The sequence below is a fragment of the Mercenaria mercenaria genome, chromosome 13, assembly GCF_021730395.1.
Source record: "Mercenaria mercenaria strain notata chromosome 13, MADL_Memer_1, whole genome shotgun sequence".
Classification (NCBI taxonomy): Eukaryota; Metazoa; Mollusca; class Bivalvia; order Venerida; family Veneridae; genus Mercenaria; species Mercenaria mercenaria.
This window is the reverse complement of record NC_069373.1, coordinates 32,005,020-32,027,265: the sequence shown is the minus strand read 5'-3', so window position 1 is coordinate 32,027,265 and position 22,246 is coordinate 32,005,020. Positions and strand designations below refer to the sequence as shown.

General features: G+C 35.4%; 2 protein-coding genes across 5 annotated transcripts in view; one reads left to right on the top strand and one right to left on the bottom strand.

The window, feature by feature from the left end:
* The window catches only part of LOC123529655 (G2 and S phase-expressed protein 1-like), a 28,695-nt gene extending 24,527 nt beyond the window's left edge, over positions 1-4,168 (top strand). For 2 of the 3 annotated variants that reach the window (XM_053521458.1, XM_053521459.1), the window contains exons 12-13: positions 846-893; positions 1,631-4,168. In XM_053521458.1, the coding sequence (XP_053377433.1) occupies positions 846-893; positions 1,631-1,765 (183 nt within the window). In that variant the 3' untranslated portion in view covers positions 1,766-4,168. The remainder of the gene's footprint in view (positions 1-845; positions 894-1,630) is intronic. The other variant, XR_008366717.1, reaches the window with a different exon arrangement.
* Positions 4,169-10,731: 6,563 nt separating this feature from the next.
* The window catches only part of LOC123528996 (leucine dehydrogenase-like), a 35,764-nt gene continuing 24,249 nt past the window's right edge, over positions 10,732-22,246 (bottom strand). For both annotated transcript variants that reach the window (XM_045309140.2, XM_045309142.2), the window contains one exon: positions 10,732-16,564. In XM_045309140.2, the coding sequence (XP_045165075.2) occupies positions 16,343-16,564 (222 nt within the window). In that variant the 3' untranslated portion in view covers positions 10,732-16,342. The remainder of the gene's footprint in view (positions 16,565-22,246) is intronic.

The following is a 22,246-nucleotide window of genomic DNA, read 5'->3' as shown; positions in this document are numbered from 1 at the left end:
TCTAATACTTATATATAGATAATTAGATATAATGAGCATTCTATGAATTATGATGAACATGGTGTATACAAAACCAGTGTTTTAGATTGTTTGGTATAATGGCTTACTGGGTTTAGTAGTTTTGTTACTCGAGGATTTTGATATTTGTGAAGGTCTGAAAGGTCTTATTGTCTCTAGATTTTATTCAGCAAATGTATTGTTTTTGTACATGGCATCTTAAAGCAAGGTTATTAAGGTCAGAGAGTTGAGTTTCTGTTAGGAGGAGTATATAAATGTTTTACATAAAATGCAAGCAAATATCTCTGTGTGTGCATTTCCTTTTTTTGTTCATTCAGCAAATGGGCAGAAGTGTTTTTTACTGAATATTTCCCTCTATCTGTCAACTTGTAATTGTTGACTGGCATTTTAAAAGTTATATTTTAAAGAAACAAGTTTGTTTGTTAATATTGGATAAGGTCATATCAGGAAAGACAGAAAATTGATAAAATTAGTCCTGCTGAAATACGATATTTTATGTTAAATTAAAGTATGATTTTAACTGGTATTGAATTAGTTTCTTTGTAAGTTTGTTCTGTTACACTCTTTAAATATTGATCATTTGAACACTACTTATTAACCTTTAGCATGCTAGATAAATTGTCGTCTGCTGGAAATGTCGTCTGCTAAAATTGTAAAGTTCATTCAATTTGCCCCGAAATTGGAAGAAATATTGTCAGAGTAGCAAACAGCTTGGAACCTGATCAGACGCCGATTTAATCGGCGTCTGATCTGGTTCCAAGCTGTTTGCAAAGGCTGTTAAATTCGCCTGCAGCAGGCTAAGGGTTAAAGCAAGATTTGTTTTACAGGTAGCAAGTTTTGACCTGTTGGATGATTCTTCACCCAGTGCTATGAGGGTAAGTATTTTAAAAAATAACATTTAGAGTGGACACTGTCATCCAGTTGTAAAAACCAAAGTAAGAAACCAGGGGTCGATTAATTCGGGCCACTGCACCTCCTACTAAAATTTCTAAATCACTTCTGGAGGGATTTGCCTATATTGGTTGCTAGTGATGATGGTAAAAAAAACCTTCTACTCCATCAGATCAGATTTTCTTGCCTACCTAGCGGGGAAAGTATACATTTATCCGAGCACGCGCCGGGGATAGATATTCCTGTCTTTCCCTAGGGAAAAACCTTGTCAAAGATAGCATGCACTAAGGTGACGTCACATAGTACTGGTACCATTGTGACGTCATAAACTTTATAAATAATGTCGGGAAATACCCAAACCTATTTGTCTCCACGATCTATTTTGAACATGATAGGCAAGAAAAATGATCTAACATGTCTGCCTGTGTAAGACAGCTGTTTTCCCTACCCTCGGGACAGCATGGATAAAAAACCTCGCTAACGCTCGGTTTTCCATTCCACACTGTCCCTCGGGTAGGGAAAACCCCATCTTACACATGCAGGCATGTAAGGTTCTTATAGTGGGCAGTATTGTCAAAATCATTCATAAACAGTTATATCCAATACATGATAAATGGCATTGAAAATCTTTACCTGAATGGTTTGGGTAAGCACTGTATTTTGTTTATTCTTATTTATGAGCTAATCTGAGTTATTAATAATTTGTCACATTACTTTTCAGCCGAAGAGACAGCTGGTTACGAACACTCCAAACATGCCAAAGAAGAAGTTATCACAGTGGTCACCAGTACAGAAGAAGAAACCACATGATTTGATAGACCAGGCGATCATGTGTACAAAGAAAGTTCGAAGATAAAGATCAGCCAATATCTTACTGTTTCTTAAAAATTTAAATGTATAGGTCTCACAACACAAAAAGTAAAAAAGGCTTCTTCAGTTTTGGCAGTTGACATATGTTTGAATCTGTCCTGAAATGATGTATCATCATAAATGGAGTCTTACCTTTGTAAATAAGCTCTGTGATAGGCTTGTGACAGCACTTAAATTGTATAGTTAATATAGTCATTATAGTTGTTTCTTTTATATAGAGATAAAATGTACATCAAGTATGAAAGAAAATACACTGGCAATATATTAACTCTTACCCTGCTAAATTTCTAAAATGAACTGATCTATCCTTCAAATTGGGCACTACAATTTATTATTCAAAGGGGGGTTCACTGAAAATTTACTGACTGAATAGCGAACAGTGCAGACCATGATTATCTTGGTCTGGACTGGTCGCAAAGGCAGAATAACTCGCCGCCAGCAGGCTAAAGGTAAAATATTTCTCTATATTGTATGCAGTATGCCAGTTTGTATTATAACTGATACAAATTTTATGTTATTTATTAGATTATATTATTTTATCTATATGGAATATCTCCTTTTGTTCCTTTGATTAATACCGGAGTCGAAGAGATATGGATCAAACATGGTGTTTCTGTATCAAAATTGTTTTACAAAGTAAGTGCTTCTAATGAATTTGAAAAAGAAAAAAGCTGACTATATATCTGGAGACATGAGACTGTTTAGTGCTATAGGCTATCTTTAAAATCCACATGTTTGTGTTTTAATTTGTATCATTTTTAGCTCGACTATTCGAAGAATAAGTAGAGCTATCCTACTCACCACGGCGTCGGCGTCACACCTTGGGTTAAGTTTTTCGTACCAGTCCACATTTTGACAAAGTCTTTTGAGATAAAGCTTTGAAACTTTCAACACTTGTTTACCATCATCATGGCCAGTTATAGGCAAGAGCACATAACTCAGTCAAGGATTTTGGCTGAATTATGGCCCCTTTTGACTTAGAAATCATGGTTAAGTTTTTCGTGCCAGTTCATATTTTGACAAAGTCTTTTGAGATAAAGCTTTGAAACTTTCAATATTTGTTTACCATCACCATGTCCAGTTATAGGCAAGAGCACATAACTCCATCAAGGATTTTGGCTGAATTATGGCCCTTTTTGACTTAAAAATCTGGGTTAATATTTCGTACCAGTTCATATTTTGACAGTCTTTTGAGATAAAGCTTTGAAACTTTCAACACCTGTTTACCATCACCATGTCCAGTTATAGGCAAGAGTACATAACTCCATCAAGGATTTTGGCTGAATTATGGCCCCTTTTGACTTAGAAATCATGGTTAAGTTTTTCGTACCAGTTCATATTTTGACAAAGTCTTTTGAGGTAAAGCTTTGAAACTTTCAATACTTGTTTACCATCACCATGTCCAGTTATAGGCAAGAGTACATAACTCCATCAAGGATTTTGGCTGAATTATGGCCCTTTTTGACTTAGAAATCTGGGTTAATATTTCGTACCAGTTCATATTTTGACAAAGTCTTTTGAGATAAAGCTTTGAAACTTTCAACACCTGTTTACCATCACCATGTCCAGTTATAGGCAAGAGGACATAACTCCATCAAGGATTTTGGCTGAATTATGGCCCATTTTGACTTAGAAATCTTTGTTAAGTTTTTCGTACCAGTTCATATTTTTTGTAAAATGTTTGACATATGGCTTTGAAACTTTTATCACTTGTTTAGTATAATAGTCTCTATCTGTAGGAAAGAGAACATAACTCTGTCATCTATTTTGGCTGAATTATGGTCCTTTTTGGATTTTGAAATTGGTTCTGTTTTCATACATGTCCATGTTTTGTCAAAACTATTTGACATATGGCTTTTAAACTTTGAACACTTGTATATCATAATGATTTCCATCTGTAGGCAAGAGTACATAACTATTTTGACTGAATTATGGCCCTTTTTGGACTTTGAAATTGGCTCATATATTGCCATTTAGTGCAAGACTTATCGAAATCAAAGTAATACAGGAACATTGTTTGTCTAATCTATTTATTCCTCTTGTCTGAATATCCGTGGAAATATTTTGACCCCATTCTTCAATCAATTCTTCGAATAGTCGAGCGCGCTGTCATCAGACAGCTCTTGTTTGTTAAATTTCTGTTCATAAGAATCTGTTACACCTTGTACATGCAAATAAAAATATCTGACTTGAGGGTAACTGTTTAGGTTACTGCCAGAGTACCCAGGAGCCAGATATTCCCATAAAATCCATTTCTTCTCTTTAAGTAGAATACAGTACACAAGAAAAATAATCTGTCACTTGCTGTAAGTGTTGATGGGAATATCTGGCTCCTTAATATAATTGAGCCGTGCCATGAGAAAACCAACATAGTGGGTGTGCGACCAGCATGGATCCAGACCAGCCTGCGCGTCCGCGCAGTCTGGTCAGGATCCATGCTGTTCACTTTTAAAGCCTATTGGGATTGGAGAAACTGTTAGCGAACAGCATGGATCCTGACCAGACTGCATGGATGCGCAGGCTGGTCTGGATCCATGCTGGTCGCAAAGCCACTGTGTTGGTTTTCCCATGGCACGGCTCATATGTTTGTGTAAGGAAATGAGTAGTACATTTAATGACTGGAGTACTACTCATTTCCTTACACAAACATATTAAGTTTACCAATTCATTCATAAATGAAATTTGTTATAATATGATATCTTCCATTGTCCCAAGAGTTACACGAAGTTTTTATTTTGCTTAATTCTTCCAAACTACCAGACCATTTTATCATGAAACTTGGATTGTTTGGAGAAAGAATATTAAATAATAACATGTACCTTGTTGTGCAAGTACTTTGAGTCATTATTACTTTGTTCAATACATCATTTTGGGTTTGGTCCTTGTTTTGGACTTTTAAGATATATTGTCAAACTGAATACAGAAATCGCTTTATTTCTTTGTTAGTCATCTGAGTTTGAATGGTTTGGACATTTATTCATGTATTTTATGTATCCTTAACATATATCCATTGAACTTCTGTACATTTTGATTCATAGAAGCATGATTTATTTTGATCATACAAAAATGTAATTAAAAATATGTGATGTGAAGAATAATTAAAATAGTAATATATGTATAGATTTGTATTCTGTAAGCAATTTTTTAGGTCTGTGCAAAATCTGTTTATCCTACATTTCCTGCCTCCATGCAAATGAATAGCAAAATCTGCCTGTTATGTAGTTTTAAACTTTTAGCTCACTATGAGCACAAAGTGCATATGGTGAGCTTTCAGGATTGTTGAATAAAGAAATAATGTATAGAAAAACCATGTTTTAACATTATTAATACACAGAAAGAGGTTATACATCCGCGAAATAATTCCATGAGGGTGTGGCCCGAGTGAATTATTCTGGCGATGTATACCGATTTTGAGTGTATTAATTTAGGTAAAACACGATATTTTGCTATACATTATTTCGATTCTAATATTCCCCTAATCCAAAACAGTAGATGAAATGTAGTAGCACTCTTTCTTGGTCGCAACAAAAACATTGACATCATCGCACGTTTACGTGACATCATTTTAGCGTAAGCGTGTTTTAACAGAAACAAGCATATTAGAATGTCTGTTGTTTGGTCAGCCACAATTTCTGTAACAAATATCTCCTAAACCACAAGAATCTTCCTTGTATGGTTTACTAAGTCATTCAAATTTAGGTAATCATTGCAAAATTCTGGATACCTTGACAATTAAATGGAAAAAAAAACTTGAAAAATCTCTGAAGCTGTTGGTCTGATTTCACATTGTTCTGAAGGTGACCAGCTACTAAATTACTTTCAAGTTTATTGGTTTGTTAGAAATACATGGCTGCCAGGGGGCAGCGTTAATTTCCTGTATGTGGCTATATGGTAATCTTTAAATGTATTCATCAGAAACTGCTACCTGATAACAGCCTTTTTCCTTGCAAAGCCCTCTACCAACTTCATAAAAAAAATTGAACTGTTTAAAGGTATGGCCACCTGCTAGTTTCAGCTCGTCTGATTTTTGAAAAAAGTCTATTAGGTATTGTCGTCAGTGTTGTGTTTTGAAGATTATATTTAGGTCCACTCTTTCTCAAAACTATATAAGCTGTAGCCTTGAAACCTTGCACACTAGTTTTTCTGTCCGTTTTGTACTTTGAATTTCTTGGTTAAAATATTTGTTTAGATCCACATTACTTGAATACTTTATGAGCAGTAGCTTTGAAACTTTGTAAATTTTTTATTATTTGATGAATAAGTAGGCCAAGAACCATAACTTTGATATGTATTTCTTCTTCATGCATGGTGGGATTTTGATGTAACTTGGCATGAATGTTCACCATTATGAGACGGAGTGTCATGTGCAAGAACCAGGTCCAAGGTCAAGGTCACACATGACAGCTGGCTGGCCCGACATTCTGCCTGTGGGCATACTTGTTATTTTCTTGCATATTGTCAGTCACTTAAAATGAGTGTTAACACCCACAGGTGGTGCTCTTGTATGAATAGCAATATGGAAAACTTTGAAAATCTGCCCTGATTTTAGAATAATTTACACAAATGATCCTTAATTGACCCACTGCCAAAATGTTCAAGCCAGCTTTGAATCTCAGGTAAGGGATCTAGGGCTATATATATACCAGTGATTGGTACTATGTGATAGAGATCATGTGTGTATATGTACTGGCTGTAAAGTGCCTGTTTCCGCCAGAAACACAAAGAAACAGAAACACAAAATAGCAATGCATTTAACAATGTCAGCTTGTCACAATGAATTTGAGAAACAAGAATGCTTCAAATTTATGACTTTTTATGCTGAATTTGACTTTGAAGAAGTTTAAATTAATTTTGTGTAAAAAAGCCTAAAGTCTGTTTGTCTGCATGTTCTGTAACTATACACATGATGTATTGACTATATCCTCCATATGGTAACCACTTGCATACTGATTAGTCATTGATTTTATGTAAAACATCTTTTTTTGGGGTGAAATTTTTGGTCATTTTAAGTTCATTTATGGAGATGAAACTTGTTTTACTGGATTCCATTTAAAATTTAGGACTTTCAAGGCATCCTCTGAAATAAGAATTTAATGTACTCAATTGGTTTCATGCAAGCAGGTATTCATTTCTTGTTGATGAATTTAATTGGAACAAAAATCAGAAGGTAGGATAAATAAAGTATTGGGTCACAGTCTTTTAAATGTTTAGATTTATTAGACTTATCTACATAAAAAGTACAAGGCTCAACAGCTGCACCTTAATAATAATTTGAAAGTTTTCAATAAATTCTGGCCCCATGTGGTTCTGGGACGATCTGTGTATGAAAAGAATAGGAACCACTGCCTTACCCTTGCATGATCGAAAGAGGCGACTAATAGGGTCTTAACACTTGGTTTTGCTGTAACTGTGTGATTCCAGCAGGTATACAGATTTTGATTCCATACCTGATGTTTTTATTTCGATGTTAATGAGATGTGAAACCATAATTTGTAGTCCTGTTTGGTGCCATATAACTTGTACTGTGTTGGTGTGCCGTAAAACCCAAATAAATAAATCAGTAAATTCTGTAATTTATTTACAGTGCATATACTTGTAATATGAGTGAATTGTGTAAATGTACATGATATAGTAATTATGTTGCCCACCACACAGTGATGTGGGAGACATACTGATTTACTCCTCTGTGTGTGTGTCTGTCTGTCTGTCTGTCACAAATCTTGTCTGCACTCTAAGTTGAACATTTCTCATCCGATCTTCACCAAACTTGAACAAAATGTATTTCACCATAAGTCCTCGGCCAAGTTTGATAACTTGCCAACTTTAAATATGGTACGGACATAGTCAGGCTCTTTGGACATAATTACCGACACTACCGCTACAGTGTTGTAGACCGGTTACTCCAACATGTGAATACCAATAGGCCGCAAACAGTATACAAAGACAGACTTACTATTCAGATGATTAGGCAGTTATGGGAGACATGTGCTTTTCTCAAAAGCACCTCTAGTTAATAGATATTGTGGTGTGTTTTGTGATATGTTTCCTGTACACAAATGTAACCAGATTGTATTTCCTTTACATATAACTTTATAACACCTAGAGTTGAGAATTAAACACAACTTTGTAAAAAAAGTCATAGGTCAGCAGGTATTGTTTTAATAATAAGTTATGTTAACAATACTTAATTCTGTACTGATATTAGCTTGTCTATAAGTAGAGCCATTGCACTCACCCATTGGTTGGTATCTGCACCAGTGTCGGTGTCCCAATTTAGTTAAGCTTGCATCTCGGTAGCTTTTGGTGGGAATGGATTGAAACATCATTAACTGGCCTAATATGCACTGCACATGTTTCATTATTCATAACTATTTTGCTTCTTTTTCAATGTTATATCTGTTTTTGGACTTGGCAAGTTTTTAGCTCGACTATTCATAGAATAGTAGAGCTATTGGACTCACCCATGCGTCGGTGTCCGTGTCCCGATTTGGTTAAGTTTTTGTATGTAAGCTGGTATTTCAGTAACCACTTGTGGGAATGGAATAAAAATTCACACACTTATTCACTGTGATAAACTGACTTACATTGCACAGGTTCCATAACTCTGTTTTGCTTTTTTATGCCCCCTTTTTCGACGTTTGTATTCATTCAATTGACAAGGCTGTTGAATAGTCAAGCATTGCTGTCCTCCGACAGCTCTTGTTTTGTTAAGTTTTTGTTTGTAACGGTATCTCAGTAAATACTGCTGGGAATGAATTGAAACTTCACACACTTGCTGACATGAAGTTCTGGGATCCCATAACTATTTTGCTGTTTCACAATGTAGTGCTTATTTTCCGACTTAGCTATTTTCGGTGTGATTTGTTATCTTACTAGACATTGAAAGAGGTGATGTTTTCTGATTCAAAATGGATACATTGTGTATATTTCTTTGTCTATTTTCATTATTTTATTTGTTTTAAGGCTGTTGAATAGTCGAGTGATGCTGTCCTTCATCCCTTGTTAGCTCACCTGTCACAAAGTGACAAGGTGAGCTTTTGTGATCGCGTGGCGTCGGTCGTCCGTCCGTGCGTTCGTGCGTGCGTAAACTTTTGCTTGTGACCACTCTAGAGGTCACATTTTTCATGGGATCTTTATGAAAGTTGGTCAGAATGTTCACCTTGATGATATCTAGGTCAAGTTCGAAACTGGGTCACGTGCGGTCAAAAACTAGGTCAGTAGGTCTAAAAATAGAAAAACCTTGTGACCTCTCTAGAGGCCATATTTCTCAATGGATCTTCATGAAAATTAGTCAGAATGTTCACCTTGATGATATCTAAGTCAAGTTCGAAACTGGGTCACGTGGGGTCAAAAACTAGGTCAGTAGGTCTAACAATAGAAAAACCTTGTGACCTCTCTAAAGGCCATATTTCTCAATGGATCTTCATGAAAATGGGTCAGAATGTTGTTCTTGAGGATATCTAGGTCAAGTTCGAAACTGGGTCACGTGTGGTCAAAAACTAGGTCAGTAGGTCGAAAAACAGAAAAACCTTGTGACCTCTCTAGAGGCCATATTTTTCATGAGATCTTCATGAAAATTGGTGAGAATGTTCACCTTGATGATATCTAGGTCAGATTCAGAAGTGGGTCACGTGCCTTCAAAAACTAGGTCATTAGGTCAAATAATAGAAAAACCTTGTGACCTCTCTAGAGGTCATATTTTTCAATGGATCTTCATGAAAATTGGTCAGAATTTTTTATCTTGATGATATCTAGGTAACATGTGCTCAAAAACTAGGTCACTATGTCAAATAATAGAAATAACGACTTCGTACTCAGTTCAACACTGGGTCATGTGGGGATAGGTGAGCGATTCAGGACCATCATGGTCCTCTTGTTTTAAATATGGTACGGACATAGTCAGTGACTGGTCTGACTTGCCACCCATATGAAAAATTTGAACATGCGAACATTCTTGTAACCTCACACCAATTATGAAATGTGACCACCATACAAATATCAGATATGTACGTATATATATTTTGATAGTTTTCATTATTATCCTCTGCTGAAGGCAGAGGAATATTGTTTTGGCATTGTATGTCTGTCTGTCCTTCCGAAATTCCCACATAATAGAGGAATCCATTTATGGAAAAATTTAACGCAAGTATAGATCACTATAGGGTAGTGCTGCATTTATATCTTTTGTCAGGACCTCTTCAGTCTGCAGTTATTGCCCTCTAATCGTCTAAAAATTCATTAATTGTCACATAACAAAGCAGTCAATTGATGGATCTTCATGAAATTTAATACAGATGTAGATCACTAAAGGGTGGCAGTGCATTCACATCTTTCATCAGGATCTCTTCAGTAACTACAGAGTAATTTGCCTCTTGTTTTAAAATTCATAGCCATAAAACAAATATGGATCTTCATGAAACTTAATACAAGACTAGTATTGATCTATAGGACAATAGGTTTAGTTTTTTAAACGTAATATGTTACGACACCGGTGTTCGTCTGTCTGTTAGCAATTTCTTGTCTGCACTGTAACTCTTGAACCCCTTTAAGGATTTCGAAGAAACTTTACGCAAATGTTCACCGCATTGAGACAACATGCAGAGCACATGTTTTGGATGGCTTGCTTCAAGGTCAAGGTCACACTTAGGGGTCAAAGGTTATACCATAGGGTGTATATTGGTCCACATTGAAGTGCTCTTTCTTTTTTTTAGCTTGATTTGGTGAAAAATAGGAACCAACAATCCATTACATGGTCCTTTTGTACATACTGGAAATTGAATATCATTCAAAATATAAACCCTTCATTCAAAAAACAACCTGTTCGGCAAATGATATAAATTCACTGAATTTAATTGTTTGTACTGTTATGCAGATATTTTGTTCTGGTACCAGATATCTATAACAAGTGTGTTAACACTGGTGTGCTGTACAATAAAATTATAACAAGGAATACTGTGTTAATTCTTTTATTGTATAATTATTTTAGCAATAAACAAACACCATGGTGCGCAAACAAGAACTAGGTGGTAAATTGGAATGGTATGCTTTTCAACAACAAAGAAAAATAGTTATTTTTGCTGAAACATTTACATTACTCATTGGTAGACACTGCATTCTGTATTTTACACAAATATAAATTCATTTCTACAGAAAAATTGTGTTAAACACATCAAAATCATGTAATATCTATTATATTAAAACTGCCCCATTTTCGAAAAACTGCTATAATTTCTATGACTTTAATTAACACGGGAAAGAAGGTTCAAGATGGAAGGTGAAGGTGTTGAATAGAAACTAGTGGTTTGTTGAATGTCAGCTGTCCTAGTTCAAATCACACATACTTAAGTCTTTTTTTAACTCTATCATACTAGTAAATGGTGTTCCCGAATTCCATACCAGTTATAACTTGCTCTCTGCCAGTATTAATTGACAACATGATTTAGAGGTGCTAGTTTCCATACCAGTTATAACTTGCTCTCTGCCAGTATTAAATTGACAACATGATTTAGAGGTGCTAGTTTCCATACCAGTTGTAACTTGCTCTCTGCCAGTATTAAATTGACAACATGATTTAGAGGTGCTAGTTTCCATACCAGTTGTAACTTGCTCTCTGCCAGTATTAAATTGACAACATGATTTAGAGGTGCTAGTTTCCATACCAGTTGTAACTTGCTCTCTGCCAGTATTAAATTGACAACATGATTTAGAGGTGCTAGTTTCCATACCAGTTGTAACTTGCTCTCTGCCAGTATTAAATTGACAACTTGATTTAGAGGTCCTAGTTTCCATACCAGTTATAACTTGCTCTCTGCCAGTATTAAATTTAAATTGACAACATGATTTAGAGCTGCTAGTTTCCATACCAATTACAACTTCTGTCAAATAATAAATTGACAACATGACTCCGTGGTTGAGCTTGCATAATTTAATCCTTTTTACAGGCACAGAGAAGATTGGCTGATACGGAGATTATAAATCCTAATAAATGATCTGAGCTAAAAAAAACATGAAAACTGAGTAATATATACACTGATACACTGGTTAATGATAACGTGAGCATTACTGTATAACAACAAAAACACAAAATAATGCATTTAACAATATAAACAAATGCGCATAAAACTGTACAAAACTTAATAAAATATATTTAAAACTTGCATAATCAGCTGCCTATATCTTAATCTACAAAATTAATGTTTAAACTTATAAGACAATGAACAAAATTTTTGTTCCAACCACAACAATCTAGTTTTTAATGAAACAAGAGGGCAATAATGTCCCATTGAACCATGGTTTACCTGAAGTGTCATTGTAACTGTTAACTTCTATCTGTAATATTCTTCAACTGAGGAAGAGGCGTTGCTATATGCTGTACCCTAACTAAGTTAGAGAACAAGTCTCAGGTCCCGCCTACATAGAAAATACTGTAGGGAAATGTTGAACTCTTTCTGAAACCGTTCTTTACTTCAGTTAGAGTATACTTGTCACATGATAGTACCAATGCTTAAAATGGAATGTTGACTTGTCGATAAAAATTAGTAACCGAATGCGTTGTTCATACTGGCGGACCATGATACGAAACAGAAAGCGTAGGGGCCATTCGAATAATGAGGTTATTTCTTGTGAACCCCTACTCTTTCTATTACGTATCACTTGTCGTTGTCTGAATACTTGTACAAGGTCGTTACTTAAGATTGTGATAGTGTTGAATATAGCAATTTTCACAACGCTGGTGTTATTGAAGCAACTGCTCAAATTAACTTGTATGAGGTATTTCGATCAAGAATGTTATGTGTAAATTTCAAGAAGATTGCACCAAAAACATAGCTACTGATATGTTTAGGAAATTTGGACAGATTCATTGGGTCATTGAAGCAATCTTGTGGCTATAAACTTTCTGTGTAAGTTTCATAAAAACTGCTCAAGAAATAAGGTTATTGACAGGTGGACAAAGTGTGTGCAAAAATACATTCAAACAAACTACTTCTACCACACAAAAATAAAATTACAATTTAAAAAGTAATTGGAAACTTGTATTATATGAAAATATTGAAGCACATTACTAAGATGACCATAACCCCACATGGGCAGTGCATTATACATGCCACTTGTAACAATATCCATCTTTAAGTGTATGACACATATTTTAATGCTGTAACATCTATCAGTTGGTGGCTGAGCCATCGTGTCACAAGATCTCTGGTTATCTTCAGTGTAATGCTATATAAAGACGAATGCATGAGCATGTACAAATGATTTAGGTAAATGTAGTTGAGCCGCGCCATGGGAAAACCGACATAGTGCATTTGCGACCAGCATGGATCCAGACCAGCCTGCTCATCCGCGAAGTCTGGTCAGGATCCATGCTGTTCGCTAACAGTTTCTCTAATTGCAATAGGCTTTGAAAGTGATCAGCATGGATCCTGACCAGACTGCTAGTCTGGATCCATGCTGGTCACAAATGCACTTCGTTGGTTTTCTCATGGTGCGGCTCAGTTAAAGTATCTTCACACAAATGCTAATGAAGCATACTATTTAGCAGTTGATATGAAATGTAAGAGTTGATATGAAATGTAAGAGTGCAGTCTTATGAATCAGTACTTTAAAAAACGACAGCATTTTGTAATTAAAAATTACACACTCTATTTTGGGTAAATATATATTTCCCAATGAACATATAAACTGGCAGAAAAAAGCTACTTATAATTGAGCACATTATAGCATTCAGAACTTTTCATTACAATCTTACAGGATAGCAAAGTTACATAAATGTAATATTTTCAAGTACCGGTAGTTACTAGAAATAATTACCTATTACTATATATAAGAAATAATTACCTATTACTATATATAAAAAGTATTTTTCCATTTCTGATGGTTTCAGCAAATATCAATACTACGCAATGAGGGAACACAGTTTTAACTGTTGCTATTAATGATGAACTGTTTCATACAAAGAAAATTATGTATTTAAGTGTGACTACTAATGCATTTGGGTGCAACTTGTGTAGTTGATAGAGTTGGCTGGGTGTGAGCCATTAATGACATGCTTTTTAATATGTAAAAGTATGCAAAACAGATTGTTATGCAAGTAATTTATTCTGATATTACAAGATGCATGTGGAGGGTTATCTAGTAAATGAGTAGCATGAAAACAGCTGTCCATTAGTTATTTCAAGGGTGTATGAAAAACAGTAAAAAACAAAGAAATCTATCGGTGGTACACCTGCATTGAACTAGCAGAATGAAGATGTCCTATATAAACTTTACTACCTAGTTAAACAGTCAATTACTACAGAAATACTAATGTAATTATATAAATACTTGTAAATTTCAATTTGTTATTAGAAATGTTAACATTTTTGTACTTAATATAACCTTGCAATGTCACATGGGTTTATCTTTGAATATTCAAAATTCACAAAAGTAAATTTCAAACAGGGCAGAAATCCAGGCAGTCATTGACAGTAGTTAAAAAAGTTGTGAGAATTTTCTCTATAATTGATGTTGGTTTAGATTAAACTACTTCAGATCTCTTCAGAAATAATTCATATAAAGCAAAATGCAAGTAAAATCTCTTGTTCAAGAATGAACAGTCCGGCTGTCCAATTCAAAGAAATACAACAAACACATATTTCTTTTCTTTCTCGGTGTGAAAACACGTGACTTCACATTTACACATTACAAACATAGTTACGTAAGTTTAAACATATGAACACTTTCAAGTCTACTTAAAATAGTGCACACCTGAAGTACATATGTATTACAGATTTGTATAAATTGTGCTTTAATTCTAAACATACGGGTTGAAAATTGACCAGCTATGGAGAAAAATGAGACTCGATATCCATTATTATTTTACCTACTATGTCAACACTTTTCACTTCACAAATAAACTTCAGTAAGAGCCTGTTTTTCTCCGACTTTATTACATACCTTTTCTACCAGGGTTATGAGTAGTAACTACAATGTGAACACTATAGGGGCTGGCTAATTTTCAACAAAAGTCACTAATGCTAATTATTTTCACTTGCAGACAAATCATAATTATTTAATATAAAATGTATTATATAAGGATGTGGTAACAAGTAATAGCAGAGCTATTGGCGCTGCTTTGCGGCGCCGACAGCGTCGCATTACAGTTAAACGTATGAAAAATAAAATGAATAGAGAGATCTAACTGTGTATACTATCGAGTTGAAAATTCGTGGTACTTTTTGGAATCGGTGTTGTTCGGATTTTTTCAAGTACGCTATGCACATAGTAATTAATCAGTAAAGACGTCAGTAGACGCTTACTGTTTACGGTTGACAAAAGCGTCTCGCTTACTGCTTTGAATATTGAATAAAAATGCAAATGGGCGTTTGATAATAAGAAATTAATGCTAAATACATTTTCTACGAGGAAAAAAAGAAATAAAACAATATTTTCAGTTTGAAACGACTTTTGTCACGCTGCCATTACTGAACTTTATTATATATACTTATGTTTGTCTCCTGACGTCATAACTCCACAATGGTGTAGTGGTTAGCGAGTTCGCATTGTAATTCAGAGGTCGTGAGTTCGAACCTCACCTGGACCAGATTTTATTTTTAATTTTTATTTTTTATTTCATTTTTTTTTTTTTTGTATTATTATGAGTTTTGAAAACATTGTATAACTAAAGTCTATTGTAATTAAATTTGGAATTGGAACATTAACTTTTTACATTAAGTCCTCAATGCCCAATATTCACACGCAAAGACACAGAATTCCTTTGGCTATTGGCCTAATGAGATTCTGTTAGGTTTGAAATTTTCAAAGTTCAAGCTTTTCAATTTGAAGCAGTTATCATTTTGTGACTGGTTTCCAGTATGATAATAAGTTTTGTAAAATTGTTGATGCAGTGCGTTTTAATAAGAATAACAGAAATTATTCAAATACGTTTTTTTTTTCTTTATCTTGATGCAGATGTTAATCTATACCAAACTTTCTTTTGATTATATACAGAATATTTGTAGAGTTTTCACATGTCGAGAATTAATCTTGATTCAGTCTAAAACATGTATTCAGAAATCATGAATTATCATTAATAATTTTAATAGATCTAAAGAACATAAACTTCCTTAACGAATCCATAATTCCAGATAATTCCAGCACCACTCCTTTAATTTTTAACGGGCACTGGTGATTTTTCATGGGAGGTTTGCCTTTTAGGTAGCACCTACTTTCATATTAAACTAAAGTGCTGAGAAGAACTATTATTTAAAAGTTAAATACATTGTATAATAATCTCAATAAAAATCTTCATCATTGTAACTTCAGTTTAATCACAATACACACTAACATAAGTGAAAACTACTGCCCGGGTCAAATAGAACTGTAAACTGGGTCTGTATTTCAGGTAAGTCTGTAGCCTGGGTCTGTATTTCAAGCAGGTGCTGCAAACTGGTTCTATACTTAGGCAAGTACTGTAGCCTGGGTCTGTATTTTTACGCAGGTTCTGTTTTAAACTGAGATTAATTTCCTATATAGTGATCTGCTGAAAATTGTTATTCTCACAGACAATTTATTGAGCAGTTCACTAAACCAACTGGTCCCCTTCAAATCCCCATCTTTCATTCCAGAAATCTTTACCCTCGTGCCAGCGGGAATTCACCAACCCACGAATAATATTTTGCGTCCTACGAGGATAAAGAGGGTGAACTTCTCGGCTAAGTTCCTCGCCAAGAATGTATGCCGCTTTCTCTGGATGAATTTTCAGCTTCGCTGCCATTTTGAGTATTCTTAAGGTAGTCTGATAAATCTGAAAAAAAAATAACAGTGCCAAGTAAATAGTAAATCTCAGACATGAAATGCAATGTGAAACAGTACTGCAGTGTATTAGTTTATAATTTATACATAATTTATTATCCCCCGCGGATGAAATCAGGAGTGGGGTATTGAAATGGTGTTGTACGTGCGTCTGTCTGCAGCCATTTCTCAGTAACTAGCAGGTAGAATTTCATAAAACTTGAAATAAACATGGACCAACATACTGTGATGATGCCCGTCAAGTTTTTTTTGGATTGGTCAATTTCCCTTAGAGTTATTGCCCTTGATTTAATGAAAAATCCACGTCTGCAGCCATTTCTCAGTAACAAGCTGGTAGAATTTCATGAAACTTAAAATAAATATGAACCAACATACTTCGATGATGCCTGTCATTTTTTTTAATTGGTCAATTTTCCTTACAGTTATAATTGCTCTTTGTTTAAAAATTCACAGATTTGTACATAACAAACCAACCAATTCATAGAATTTCATTAAACTTCTTTCATTCTTTTCCATGAACATTTATTATAAACATGTGAAATTGTGTACCCACACCTGGTCACCACCTTGCCTTGGTCACCCCCCCCCCCCCCCCAAAAAAATTTTTTTTTCATTCCTTTTTTAGCTCACCTGTCACATAGTGACAAGGTGAGCTTTTGTGATCACGCAGCGTCCGTGCGTCCGTGCGTCCGTGCGTAAACTTTTGCTTGTGACCACTCTAGAGATCACATTTTTTGTGGGATCTTTATGAAAATTAGTTAGAATGTTCACCTTGATGATATCTAGGTAAAGTTCGAAACTGGGTCACGTGCGGTCAAAAACTAGGTCAGTAGGTCTAAAAAAAAAAAAACCTTGTGACCTCTCTAGAGGCAATGTATTTCACAAGATCTTCATGAAAATTGGTCAGAATGTTCACTTTGATGATATCTAGGTCAAGTTCGAAACTGGGTCACGTGCAGTCAAAAACTAGGTCAGTAGGTCTAAAAATAGAAAAACATTGTGACCTCTCTAGAGGCCATATATTTCAAGAGATCTTCATGAAAATTAATCAGAATGTTCACCTTGATGATATCTAGGTCAAGTTCAAAACTGGGTCCCGTGCCTTCAAAAACTAGGTCAGTAGGTCAAATAATAGAAAAACCTTGTGACCTCTCTAAAGGCCATATTTTTCATGGGATCTGTATGAAAGTTGGTCTGAATGTTCATCTTGATGATATCTAGGTCAAGTTCGAAAGTGAGTCACATGCCATCAAAAACTAAGTCAGTAGGTCAAATAATAGATAAACCTTGTGACCTCTCTAAAGGTCATATTTTTCATGGGAACTGTATGAAAATTGGTCTGAATGTTCATCTTGATGATATCTAGGTCAAGTTCGAAACAGGGTCATGTGCAGTCAAAAACTAGGTCAGTAGGTCTAAAAATAGATAAACCTTGTGACCTCTCTAGAGGCCATACTTGTGAATGGATCTCCATAAAAATTGGTCAGAATGTTCATCTTGATGATATCTAGGTCAAGTTCAAAAGTGGGTCACGTGCCATCAAAAAGTAGGTCAGTAGGTCAAATAATGAAAAAACGTTGTGACCTCTCTAGAGGCCATACCCTTGAATGGATCTTCATGAAAATTGGCCAGAATGTTCACCTTGATGATATCTAGGTCAAGTTTGAAACTGGGTCTCGTGCCTTAAAAAACTAGGTCAGTAGGTCAAATAAAAAAAAAACCTTGCGACCTCCCTAGAGGCCATATTTTTCATGGGATCTGTATGAAAGTTGGTTTGAATGTTCATCTTGATGATATCTAGGTCAAGTTTGAAACGGTCATCTGCGGTCAAAAACTAGGTCAGTAGGTCTAAAATTATTAAAATATTTTGACCTCTCTAAAGGCCATATTTTTCAATGGATCTTCATGAAAATTGATCTGAATGTTCACCTTGATGATATCTAGGTCAGTTTCGAAACTGGGTCACATGCGGTCAAAAACTAGGCCAGTAGGTATAACAAGAGGACCATGATGGTCCTGAATCGCTCACCTCTTCCCACATGACCCAGTTTTGAGTATGACGTCGTTTTTTCTATTATTTGACATAGTGACCTAGTTTTTGAGCTCATGTGACCCAGTTTTGAACTTGACCTAGATATTATCAAGATAAAAATTCTGACCAATTTTCATGAAGATCCATTGAAAAATATGGTCTCTAGAGAGGTCACAAGGTTTTTCTATTTTTTGACCTATTGACCTAGTTTTCGAAGGTACGTGACCCTGTTTTAAACTTTACATAGATATCATCAAGGTGAACATTCTCACTAATTTTCATGAAGATCTCATGAAAAATATGGCCTCTAGAGAGGTCACAAGGTTTTTCTATTTTTATACCTACTGGCCTAGTTTTTGACCGCATGTGACCCAGTTTCGAAACTGACCTAGATATCATCAGGTGAATATTCAGATCAATTTTCATGAAGATCCATTGAAAAATATGGCCTCTAGAGAGGTGAAAAGATTTTAATAATTTTAGATCTACTGACCTAGTTTATGATAGCAGCTGACCCAGTTTCAAACTTGACCTAGATATCAACAAGATGAACATTCAGACCAACTTTCATACAGATCCCATGAAAAGTATGGCCTCAAGAGAGGTCACAAGGTTTTTTTATTATTTGACCTACTGACCTAGTTTTTTAAGGCACATGACCCAGTTTCAAACTTGACCTAGATATCATCAAGGTGAACATTCTGACCAATTTTTATGGAGATCCATTCACAAGTATGGCCTCTAGAGAGGTCACAAGGTTTTTCTATTTTTAGACCTACTGACCTAGTTTTTGACCGCACATGACCCTGTTTCGAACTTGACCTAGATATCATCAAGATGAACATTCAGACCAATTTTCATACAGATCCCATGAAAAATATGGCCTTTAGAGAGGTCACAAGGTTTTTCTATTATTTGACCTACTGACCTAGTTTTTGATGGCACGTGACCCACTTTCAAACTTGACCTAGATATCATCAAGATGAACATTCTGACCAACTTTCATACAGATCCCATGAAAAATATGGCCTCTAGAGAGGTCACAAGGTTTTTCTATTATTTGACCTACTGACCTAGTTTTTGATGGCACGTGACCCACTTTCAAACTTGACCTAGATATCATCAAGATGAACATTCTGACCAATTTTCATGAAGATCTCATGAAATATATGGCCTCTAGAGAGGTCACAAGGTTTTTCTATTTTTAGCCCTACTGACCTAGTTTTTGATGGAACGTGACCCAGTTTCGAACTTGACCTAGATATCATCAAGATGAACATTCAGACCAACTTTCATACAGATCCCATGAAAAATATGGCCTTTAGAGAGGTCACAAGGTTTTTCTATTATTTGACCTACTGACCTAGTTTTTGATGGCACGTGACCCAGTTTCGAACTTGACCTAGATATTATCAAGGTGAACATTCTGACCAATTTTCATGAAGATCTTGTGAAATATATGGCCTCTAGAGAGGTCACAAGGTTTTTCTATTTTTAGACCTACTGACCTAGTTTTTGATGGAACGTGACCCAGTTTCGAACTTGACCTAGATATCATCAAGGTGAACATTCTGACCAATTTTCATAAAGATCTTGTGAAATATATGGCCTCTAGAGAGGTCACAAGGTTTTTCTATTTTTAGACCTACTGACCTAGTTTTTGACCGCACGTGACCCAGTTTCGAACTTGACCTAGATATCATCAAGATGAACATTCTGACCAACTTTCATAAAGATCCCATGAAAAATGTGACCTCTAGAGTGGTCACAAGCAAAAGTTTACGGACGGACGCACAGACGGACGGACGACGGACACCGCACGATCACAAAAGCTCACCTTGTCACTTTGTGACAGGTGAGCTAAAAACAGAAAAACCTTGTGACCTCTCTAGAGGCCATATTTTTCAGGAGATCTTCATGAAAATTAGTGAGACTGTTTACCTTGATAATATCTAGGTAAAGTTTAAAACAGGGTCACGTACCTTCGAAAACTAGGTCAATATGTCAAATAATAGAAAAACCTTGTTACCTCTCTAGGGGCCATATTTTTCAATGGATCTTCATGAAAATTGGTCAGAATTTTTATCTTGATAATATCTAGGTCAAGTTCAAAACTGGATCACATGAGCTCAAAAACTATGTCACTATGTCAAATAATAGAAAAAACAACGTCATACTCAAAACTGGGTCATGTGGGAAGAGGTGAGGGATTCAGGACCTCTTGTTTAGTTTTGTTTTCAAATCTTCCATGAATATTTATCAACATGCAAAGTTGTACTGTTCCCCTACTTCTCCACCCAGTCATGCCCACCACCCCGATCATGCATCCCCCCACCACATTTTTTTTTTTAATTTTCAATCAAAACGTAAAGTTTTGTAACCTCACCCGGCCACCCCCACTGCCCCCCACAAAAAAAAAAACATTCATTTTCTGTTAAATTGATTTTGACTAATGAAATTATTTGCTTCTTAATAACATCCTTAACTTTTTGCCGCATATATTTTTAGCTCATCAGCCACAAAGTGACAAGGTCAGCTTTTGTGATCGGGCGGCGTCCGTAAACTTTTGCTTGAAAAACATTGTGACCTCTCTAGAGGCCATATTTTTCAATGGATCTTCATGAAAATTGGTCAGAATGTTCATCTTGATGATATCTAGATCAAGATTGAAACTGGGTCACATGCGGTCAAAAAATAGGTCATTAGGTCAAATAACAGAAAAACCTTTTGACGTCAACTGTGGTTAAAAACTACGTCAGTAGGTCTAAAAATAGAAAAACATTTTGACCTCTCTAGAGGCCATATTTGTCAATGGATCTTCATGAAAATTGGCCAGAATGTTCACCTTGATGATATCTAGGTCAAGTTTGAAACTGGGTCATATGCTGTCAGAAACTAGGTCAGTAGGTCTAAAAATAGAAAAACCTTGTGACCTCTCTAGAGGCCATACTTTTCAAGAGATTTTCATGAAAATTGGTGAGAATGTTCACCTTGATGATATCTAGGTCAAGTTTGAAACTGGGTCATGTGTGGTTAAAAACTAGGTCAGTAGGTCTAAAAACAGAAAAACCTTGTGACCTCTCTAGAGGCCATATTTTTCATGGGATCTTCATGAAAATTGGTGAGAATGTTCATCTTGATGATATCTAGGTCAAGTTCAAACCTGGGTCAAGTGCCTTAAAAAACTAGGTCATTAGGTCAAATAACAGAAAAACCTTGTGACCTCTCTAGAGGCCATATTTTCAATGGATCTTCATGAAAATTGGTCAGAATTTTTATCTTGATGATATTTAGGTCAAGTTCAAAACTGGGTCAAATGAGCTCAAAAACTAGGTCACTATGTCAAATAATAGAAACAAGAGGACCATGATGGTCCTGAATCGCTCACCTGTCCCAACATGACCCAGTTTTGAACTGAGTATGACGTCATTTTTTTTCTATTATTTGACATAGTGACCTAGTTTTTGAGCTCATGTGACCCAGTTTTGAACCTGACCTAGAAATCATCAAGATGAACATTCAGACCAACTTTCATACAGATCCCATGAAAAATATGGCCTCTAGAGAGGTCACAAGGCTTATTCATTATTTGACCTACTGACCTAGTTATTGATGGCACGTGACCCAGTTTCAAACTTGACC